The following is a 10,882-nucleotide window of genomic DNA, read 5'->3' as shown; positions in this document are numbered from 1 at the left end:
TTGTATGGCATGGTGGCCGTGTCTTGTTGTAACCAAAGATCGTCCACATCCACCAATTCAGATAGGACAAAATTCATTAATAAAGTCCCTATAGAGTTCTTTATTGACACTATGTAACACTATGGCTATTTTCATTTCCTTGATTTGTAATTGGACCAAAGATTCTCACACAAAATAGTATTCTAGGGCAGAGAGAAACTTTTCGAGGATGTAATGGTGTCTTAGCACTAACTTGTAGACTATAATGACTCCAAATGCGACTTGTGTGTTTATTAACATATCAATTACCCATAAACTCCGCAAAAGCATAAAGTAGATGGGCACAGTTACAATTATTGGATGCAATGGCAGATAAACTCATGTCTCATGATCGGTCTAATCATCGTACTATTCGCAATACTATCACCCATCTTGTGACTCAGTATTCATTAATGGATAATATTCGACCGAATAGAATAGAGAGTGAGAACATCTCGGTGAGTAGATAATTTCCTCTTTTTGCCTGGTCGATTGGCCACCAAGACCGTACACACCATTAGACTTTTCCTGTGGTGATAGGTAAAGCCTAAAGTTTATGCGGACAATTCCGCTTCGATTCAGTCCTTGGATAAAAACAACACGCATGTCGTTCATGACTTACCAGTCGAAGTGTCCGAACGAGCCATCGACTCAACGGATGAACCATTTGAGGCGTAGCAGCGCCCACCATTTGAAAAAAATGATTTTCAAAAAATAAATGCTAAAGAATGTTCTATAAAGTGATAATAAATATTCCCCATTAAATTTAAATTTTTTTTTTTTTTTTTTTTTTAAAGTAGGGAACCTCGAAATGGAGTTTTTTCCATAAAAGCATATATATATTTTCTAAGTGACCATAGTTAATATATATATGTATATACATACGTCATATTGCGTGGTAGTCCTCACATGGAACCTGAACCTAGGATCGTTTTAAAGAGTTTTTTAATTGGGTATACCTATGACTCCCATACTTACTTCTTATCAAATTGCAWTTTTATCTTTTACTTACGAATATGGTGAGTCATAAAACAGTCGGTAATGATAACAAGTGACCCAGTAATAATAACATGATTACCCTCGGTATCCCAACGATATGAAAAAATAAATGGAAGAGTACGCTTATAATCTTAATTAGGGTTTAGAATGAATATAAATGGCGTAAATGTAAAAAAAGAAATTAAATTGAAATTGATGAGCAATATCGGTATAACTTTCTCTGAATCGGCAGCAAGCATCCGGTATTGTTGCGCATTTTTTGCGGCTGTTTTATGCCACCCACTGACACACTGTTCGTTAGATAGAAGACCCAAAAAACCGCATGCTGGCGGCAACTGGCTTTTATCATCACACACATACACAAGCAGCAACACAACAAAAAGCGCTTTAGCGCCACTTCAGCTGCCAATGCTAATGATTTACTACGATTTTTTTTACTCGTACGCGCTGACTGTCAGGCTGCATAGGGCGAGCGAAAAAAAGATATGCAAAGCTGTAGCATAGAAAAACGATAAAACGACGAAATGAAGCGTGAGCGCAAACTTTTTCACAACAAAGCGCATGAATTTTACATTAGAGCGTAAAGCTTGCGCACAGAACTCGCCTAGGCGGCGCATGCAGACACAAAGTTAGGGCTGGAAAGAGTGAAGAGACCTTGTTGGAGCGCCTGTGGCTAAAGTGTAGCGCAGCTTATCTAAAAATGTGTTGTATATGTATGTATGTATGTGTGTGTGTATGCAAGTAATTTAACATGTCACACGACCAACCTTATCAGCATTTTAGGCCGTTATGCGTATAAAAGTACCCAAAGTACCATTTTGCTGTGAAGCCAAGGGACAATCGAGCATCRTGCCTTGTGATGCGCCCGCCGTGTAGTGTGTTACAAGGCTTTGTCTGTTGGCGTGCTATCAGCTGGTTGCGGTATCACGCTACCTGTCTAACAAACCTTCCCCCTACAAGACACCCTTCGTTATGACTCAATTTCACTCGGCCGTCGTTAACCATTCTCATTTTCCTTTTCACCGTTAAAGGCCCAAAAATAAATGCTGATTCATTTCCATTGACATTAAGAATTGTTTTTTTTTTTTTTTGTTTTACATTGAGGTAGCAATTCTGAAACAAAAGCTCTTACAATAAACGGCTTACTTAGGTTCGCGGCCTATTAACTAGCAGCTTCAATAGTCTGCTAGCGCTTGCGGCTGGTGGCAACAATTGCGGAGAATTMAAGTTTTTATGTCGAAAGTTTGGCAATTCCAAAAGTTTCTGAGGCACGTCGAATAATGTAATAAAATATAAATGAAAAAATAAGGAATTCTTTTAAGTTGTTATACCCAGTGCATATTTTTAGGCTATTGAGCATTCTGCGAATATGTCATCGATATTGGTRACATTGTTAAAATTTTGCTCTTCATTAAAATGTAGAACTAAATCTGAAACCGACAACTGTCATATTCTTTCTATTAAATTGTGTATATTGTAGTGTTTGCTTCTTCTCTCTTTCTCATCGCTTTGAGTACGATTCAAGAGACTTCGACTTGGAGACTATTGACTCAAATTATTTCCAGTAACGCKATTTATCATTTTGTAAAAAATGTACTCACAACCATTCTATTAAGGCCCAGTAAAAATCATTGCACCACCTTCGAGAGGTTCCCTATAAAAATAATAATGAACAAACATCGCAAGCTGGGAATTCACTGAAATTGTATTCCAATCTAGTAATKCGCTTAAAGTACTCATGCTTATGTTATATGCATTGGGTAAAAGGTTTGAGGGAAAAGTCGTCGTTATCTGTCACATTCTCACAGTTCAGTTTTTGAAATTTTTTTTTTTTTCAGTTTTTACTTATTCTATTATATTCTTATACTTTGTTTTTGATGGCCCCAATTTTAGTTTGCCTCCTTTTTGTCGTATTTCGTTAAGTTAGTTTCATGTTAATTTTTTTATGTTTTGTTTCAACTTTATCGCGAATTTCAAAGTTTGCCTGCCAATCACTTGCTTTGCGTTTTATTAATATGTATTTTTAAGTAGTTGGCTTGTTATCGCTTTTTCGCTTCTTCTCATCCCCTGTCAAAGCGGTTGGTTTAACAAGTGGGTTTATTAAATTCTGACGAAAAGTTTGCAAAAACTCTTATTGGACTAATTTGCATTTTTTAATTAAAATTTTTGGAATTCATAAATACATATATATCTACTTATTGTATGACGGGTGATCGAAGAAAGGCTACTTTTTTAAATAGTATTTTTTGACAGATTACGTGTGAGTCGYGACAAGCTGTCAATTTATTTTTGTTCAGTATTTTTGACGTTTCATMATKGAAAGACTTATGCCWGAACAACGTTTACAAATCGTTCAATGTTTGGTAACGAAATTTCACGTTCATTAAAGAATATGTTTCACGCGCTTCGGTCAACATATGGTCAGCAACTCAGATTGGCGTTCGGAACACCTTGGCGCATTTGACGTCGMGATCTTAAAYTGAAAACGTACRAAATACAGCTTGTGCAARAACTGAAGCCGCCCGAAYTCCTAAGCGACATAATCTYCTTCTATGGAGTCKTGAAAAGATTCCAAGAAGATCCGACCTTTTCGAGCCAAATTTTGTTCAGCGATAAGACCCATTTCGGGCACAATGGGTATATAAAYAACATCACATCAATCAATAGATTTATTGAGAAAATACTGCGGTGAGCAGATAATTTCCCGTTTTGGGTCGGTCGAATGGCCACCAAGATCGTGGAATATCGCACCGTTTCACTTTTTCCTGTGGGGATATGTCGAAAGTATATGTGGATATTCGATTCAAGTTTTGGGGCAAAACATCACGCGCTTCATTCGCCAGTTACCAGTCAAAATATTCGACCAAGTCAAAATGTACTCAATCCACACCATCTGAGTTAACATTTGAAAGAGATAATCTTCAAAAAAAAATTCTCTTAAGAAAAGTAGGGAACTTTGTAATGGATCACCCTTTAAATAAATTTTGCTGAACTTTATACGTGTATTTATTATAATGTGCCCAGGAAATATTTTTTATTGGATTTTCAGATTTTGTCAAGATGTCGTTGCAGTCGAATATCTCTCCGGTGTTACCAGTGACATTGCGTCATACCATTTGGTGTTAGAAAGGTTAAATTTTAAGCTTCATTTAACAAAAAAAAAAAAAAAAAAAGTTACAGTTGTTCAAAAATTAGTAAAAATTATTAAGAAATTCTCTATTTTWTGAAATTTTTATATAAAAAGTGAAAGGATGTCAGGCCAGCCACCAATGGTATTTGTGAAGTTTAAAGACACGATTTCAATTCAGTTCATGTAGCACAACAATGGTTCGCTCGCTTCTGTTTTGGAAATTCCTAATTTTCGGTCGTTTGCTTTTTTATTCCAGCTATTCAAAAGAAAAATTATTGAAAATTATTCAGTGAAAACTGCGAACAAAAATTCCATTGTCGAAGATTGTATTCGCTAAGAATTGGAAATGAGCAAATTCCGATCATTTTGACAATGAAGACGAAGGCATGAGTTATCTAGTGGAATTTCTAAATTCTTTGGAGAGGCTTGGTATGCCGCCACATCATTTACGTCTCAAAGTTGAATCTGTCGTTATTATGTTTCGYAATTTTCRTGSGCCGAAACTATGTAATGGAACCCAACTGATTGTGACGCAGCTATCGCATACCAGGGGGCCGAATTCTTGATTCTACAAATTCCTTTGAGTTGCCACTTCAGTTCAAACCTATACAGTTTCCAGACAAAACTGCATTTGAAATGACAATCAACAGGACACAAGGATAGTCGCTAGAAGTGTGTGGCATAAATCTATAAATGTCATGCTTTTGACACGGCCTGCTATACGTGGCGTATTCATGAGTTCGAAACCCATCTTCTCTATACATTTACGTACCGGAACTGAAATCAAAAAATTTTATTTATCAAGCTGCGCTACATTGAAATAAAAAAACTAGAAAAATCACAAATAATGATTTAAACAAAAAATATAGTTTATTAAACTTGTTTTCATTTCAAAACACATAATTTCACGCAGGACAATGCCTGCGGGACCCGCTAGTTATAAATATAAAAAAATAAATTGAGGTTTGTTTAGAAATACGCATCTTGATAATTGCTTTAATCAGATACAGATGAGATACTTGCATGCTAAATTTATGTTTGGAAATTAGTCATCATCCGCCGAGCATCAACCGATGTATTTTTTCGTTGCAAGCTAAGTATGATAGAACCCGCATTTCTGCAATTCCCCAAARGTAAATGGAGTCCGGTTTGAGGTTAGACATTCTCTGTTAGTAAAATAATTCTTCTAGGACGTTATCAGAAAATATGTTGTTCCGTTGTATTGTGCTCAAAACAGCGGGCATGTCACTATTGTCATTGCGACATTAATTCTCAAAATGCAGTTTGACGTTTTATAATTGAGCATAAATGTCACTTTTTGCTATGTCAGCGAATTTCGGTTAAAACGTAGAAAACACAAAACTCACGTAGGAACATATTTCATTTACGATACGTTTGTGCCATACCTCGTGTACACCTAAGCACGAAGCTGCGTATAAGAGTACATAGAAAGCGAGATGTCTGCGTAGTGTAGCGACAGTTTGAGTGACAGGACACATGCTTGCATCCTGACTGTATGTGATGGCTTTCTTGCCACCAAATCAAAGCGTAATTGGATTTGTGCCTTCACTCAATATTTCAAAATAGTACAAAATAAAAATAAAAAGCCACTGCATTAGATGCATTCCAATTATTTACGATTTAGATTTAAATTCAATGAGCTGTTAAATGCGATCTAGGTCAAAACAAATTTATTCGCATGGTATGCTAAAACCACAATTATAGTTAAATATGTATATACTACATATTTTTCTATATACATATGTATGTATGTATATATAAATAGATCCAAAGTATGTAAGAAAATGCTATCCCTCTTCTCTTCTTCTCTTTTAATAGCTATCCTGGTTTTAGTAAGTATTTATATAGATACGTGCGATGTATAAAGTATAAGGTTTTTCAAGAAATCGAAGCAGACGCTGAACCCAATTTTGGACAGGTTTCACCAGACTTTGTTTCAATAACTCAATTGTGAAATTCGCTGTGTGGCTTGTGGCGTCGTCTTGTTGGAATCAAAGATTGTCCAACTCCATATCATCAGATTCGAGCCAAAATATTCGGTTATCATTGAGCGGTGGCGATTTTCATTCACAGTAACGTGCCGTGTTGATCACGGACCAATGACTCACGAAGACTCCTGTCTGATCAATAACGCATATTTCGCTTACTGACGAAGCCATTCAGTCAGAAATGAGCCTCATCGCCAGATATAAAAATCCGGACCAAGTTGTTTTTCAGCCCAAAACGATTCAAGCGGCTTCAGTTCTTGCGTGAATTTAATCTTGTAATGATGAAGGTGAAGACCTATTAGTAATTTCGCCACAGCGACTCTCTATGATGAGATACCCAACGCTTGAGAACGACGTGTGTGAGACTGATTTGGGTCTTCCTCAATCGACGCTACTGTCACTATTTTGCCTCACTGACAACATTTTTTGCCGTGTCATTGGATTAAAAATTTTCCACTAGACACTTATTTGATGATCTGACAGAACGATTATGACTGTCTCTTATACACATCTAGATGTGTATAAGAGACAGCACGAAGACTCCTGTCTGATCAATAACGCATATTTCGCTTACTGACGAAGCCATTCAGTCAGAAATGAGCCTCATCGCCAGATATAAAAATCCGGACCAAGTTGTTTTTCAGCCCAAAACGATTCAAGCGGCTTCAGTTCTTGCGTGAATTTAATCTTGTAATGATGAAGGTGAAGACCTATTAGTAATTTCGCCACAGCGACTCTCTATGATGAGATACCCAACGCTTGAGAACGACGTGTGTGAGACTGATTTGGGTCTTCCCCAATCGACATTACTGGCACTGTTTTGCCTCACTGACACGGGAACATATTTTGCCGTGTCATTGGATTAAAAATTTTCCACTAGACACTTATTTAATGATCTGACAGAACGATTATGATGACCATAAATTGGACGTAGCGCTCCTAAAGTTGAGTCCACTGACTCCGAATTTCGGTAATAAATGTTCTTTCTTTCCATGATAAAATGTCAAACCTTCCTGAAAAGAAATGGTAAAAGAACGGGGATAAATATGGGGATTTGCTGTYCCTATCGATCTACTCGATGATCTTTTCTTTTGTGATCTGAGAACAGGCAGTAGTCGCAGAGTACCAGATCTAGAGAATACGATGAATGCGGAAGCAACATGAAGCAAAATTCATGGATTTTTGCCATCGTTTTCATTGATTTGGTGAAACAGCACTTTCTTTTGCTATTAACGCTACATAAAAGTCGCTGTTGATGGTTCTTTCTTTTTGAAGGTAGTCAATAAAAATTATTCAATGTGCCTCCCAAAATACAGAGGTTGCATTTTTCCATGATTGGGCTCTGATTTTCGTGTGCAATCCACTCGGATGAATGTCGATTGGGAATCGGAATGAAAACCTTGTCATTTCACATATCAAATGTCACATATAGACGCAAAAACTCGAATATATTCCTCTTGAACATCTCCAAGCGCTTCTATGCATCGTCAAATCGACGAAATCATGGCACCCACCTTGTATACTCAAAGTGACACAGATCATTCTCATTCTCAAATATTCGTGAATGATATCTAATTTTATTTTCTGAAAACTCTTTTGATATTCTCGTCCGCAAAAAGCTGGACGTCCACTGCCTACACCGTCTTCGGTGCCCATTTCACCACTTGTTGGTTTTGATTTTCCCGGCGCAGTGTCCCGAAACTCGTCATCAAGCTAAGTTTTTGCTTCAACTACATTTTTTACCTGCAAAAAAACAATATTTTAACAACACAAACTCAGATTAAACCTACGYATATACAAAATCATAATCCCTATAATCACAGCTGATTCACTAAAAAGCTGGGTTAAATCAGCACAATCACGCTTGGCGTGACACAGATTTTCCTAATTCGCAGCGAATACAATAGATAAAATTATATCCCTCAGGTAGTAATAAAAACAAGTAGYAAAAAGTGACTTGGATTGTAGCGCAACAAAAAGTACAATGTGCCCTGCAATCTCATCTTAAAACAGTGCGCAGCTTTCAACGCATCAAAAAAGGTGTTTCAAATTACGGGGCATTGTTGTAATTGTAGCAATAGCATAAAATTTACTTAATTACCATGGGGAACGCTTGAAGTGACCTTAAGGGAGTGCTGGCAGCCAGTCGCTGCTTATGGCGCTGGTGAATGAAGCGAAGCGAAGCATAAAGCGGGTTAAATTTTGCATAATTTCAGGCGCTCAAGCGCATAAGTAATGCACAAATAACGAAAGTATTCCGAAGTGCTGGAATACTTGCAGCGCGGTATGCGGCGGCGGGTTGCTACCGTATCTGTTGTAATTTGAAATGTAAACGCCTGGTCTACTGCGTACAAAGTCGAGCTATTGTTTAAGTTAAATGATTGCATAAGTTAAGGAGATACGAACATTTAAATTTTCAGCAAATTCACTGTGAAATTTACAAATTTGTATTCAGAACAGCGTTTACACGCATTTCTCTGTTTCTACTTTYGCCTGCGATATTTCTTGACTAATTTTTTGCTCTTTTTTCGCTTTCCTTTGCAGTTGCAAGTWTTCGACGCCAACAAGGATGGACGTCTGCAGCTCTCCGAAATGGCCAAGTGAGTAAATATGCATTACTTTGCTATGTTGGAAATGTTTCTATTGTATTCTTGTTGTTGTTTGCATTGTAATTTTGCATTCATTTTGACAAGATGGCGGCAAGTGCAGAAAGTGTGCTGGCTGCGGCTGCTTGTAATGAGATTGCCTTTCAGAGTTAGGCGGCTTTTTACTATTCACTTAAATTTGTAATGAATTTTAGATTTGTTGAGTAAGTAAGTTAACTTTAGTTTAGCATGAAGTCTTGTTCAAAATCAAGTCAAATTTGATACCTTTTCAATTCGGGTCTCAAAGAAATTGGAAATAGCTCTTGTAAAAAAATAAATATTGTTAAATGTTATATTAAAACAATTACCTAAAGCTGCGAACATAATGTTTTGAAGAGTAGAGTAAGGATGAAGTTTGAAAAGAAATATGATGTATTAAATGCATACCTTGACTTGCTTTGTGCTTCACTTCACTACGTGCTCAGCTTAATGCTGAAATCATAATTAGAAAGGGTAACCACTCTGCGGTAGAGGACAAAAAAAAGGACACGCAAACCTTACCACTTAAAATTTTCAAGTATTGCGCATATTTTACTACATTTTATARCGGTGTTTTTGCGGAATACAAATTTTTTATTTAGAAATATGTTAATGGCATGTTATTATATTATTCAAAAATATTAAAAAATTAAAACAAAACACATTCAGCTATAAATAAATCAGTTGAAAGATAGTGAGTTTTACAAAATGAGCTGGAAATGTAAGAGACTGATATGCGATGAAAAAATTATATATTTTATTTTTTTACTTTAATTTCATTTACACTATAATTTAAATTAATATCTTATTTTATATATTTTTTTTATTGAGGCACGAATTTTAGTCGGTGTATCACTTTAAAAACAGTAAAATCGGCCGCTTTTGTATAAGCACAGAAAAGCTTATTTGTGTTTTACTCATTAAACGTAATAAATTAAAAACTATAATTATAATTAGTTAATAAAATTTAGTCTAATTGTGCTTACTAAAAATATAAAAAACCTAAATTGAAGAAAATCCCGAATGAACGAAAAAGTCGAAATTGATGTAAGCTTTGCGTGGCCAAGGGTGTAGCGTCAACACAACAATATAAACACCCCGATTTGCAAATTTAAGCTTTAGAGAAGCGCAGTAAAGCATAATATTCTTTAAAAAATCAAAATTTTCGTGTTTTTTTATGATCTTTACACAACTTAAAGATAATTATATTTTTTTTATTTAGTTGATAATTTGAAATTAATGAAATATTCGAGTATTAATGACACTTTGCTGACATGTCTTATGTTTTATTATCTATTAAGCTCTTGCTCAACTATAAAGTATTTATAGAGAAAGAATGTGCCAGTTTTTAAAATATTGGTGTCGAGTCTCCCAAAATGTTTTTTTATCCTCTTGCAACGTGTTGCTACAGAATAYAATAAATTTGTTCAACTAACGGTTGTACGTATCACCTAAAACTATTAGAGATAAATGTAGCGTTATATATACATATAAGTAAATGATCAAGAAGGCGAGACGTTGTGTAATTTATCTGAGTGCCTGTCAGTTTCTCCGCCTGTGCACGCTGTAACTTGAGCATAAATTAGGATATTTTCGTTATGAAACGTGTTTCTTGGCACAATAAAAACTCCAYAAAACATCATTATTCGAAAAAGTATAAAGTGACATAACTAAGCCCTAAATTAAGATAAAGAATGAAATGTTGCATAACGAATCACAATAAGGTGGGGCAGGTAAGGAAGAAAATCTTCGAAAAAAATCAATAAATCTATATCACCCAAATTTACACAGAACAAAATTTTTAACCGTTCATTAGTTATCATAAATAGTGTAAAAATTGGCGAAATTGATGACGTTTTTTAAAAACCCCTAGGTACCGAATAAGTGGATCCCAGCGCCTTACTAACTTTTTACCGAAAATATCGGCCAGAGTGTGAGATATATAATTGAAATTTGGAGGGAATTCTTTCTCCATAATAGTACCAGGGAGCCAAAAATAGGTTGTATTTGGTATGCCCAATATAAAGATTGTCGAAGCTTTGGGTGATTTTACACCGCGTATCTCGGTAAATATGTCAGTTATATCAACGAAAACAAGTAAG

The 10,882-nt window shown here is 35.8% G+C and overlaps 1 protein-coding gene across 2 annotated transcripts in view; it reads left to right on the top strand.

Moving 5' to 3' along the window:
• LOC108975460 (calbindin-32) overlaps positions 1 to 10,882 on the top strand; it is a 182,697-nt gene that overhangs the window by 67,360 nt on the left and 104,455 nt on the right. For both annotated transcript variants that reach the window (XM_018943955.1, XM_018943954.1), the window contains exon 7: positions 8,701 to 8,756. In XM_018943955.1, coding sequence (XP_018799500.1) covers positions 8,701 to 8,756 — 56 coding nt within the window. The remainder of the gene's footprint in view (positions 1 to 8,700; positions 8,757 to 10,882) is intronic.

This window comes from Bactrocera latifrons, unplaced genomic scaffold (assembly GCF_001853355.1).
Source record: "Bactrocera latifrons isolate USDA-ARS-PBARC rearing strain unplaced genomic scaffold, ASM185335v1 scaffold_65, whole genome shotgun sequence".
Taxonomy (NCBI): domain Eukaryota; kingdom Metazoa; phylum Arthropoda; class Insecta; order Diptera; family Tephritidae; genus Bactrocera; species Bactrocera latifrons.
Note: the sequence above shows the minus strand (reverse complement) of the source record. Positions and strands in the feature narration are given on the sequence as shown.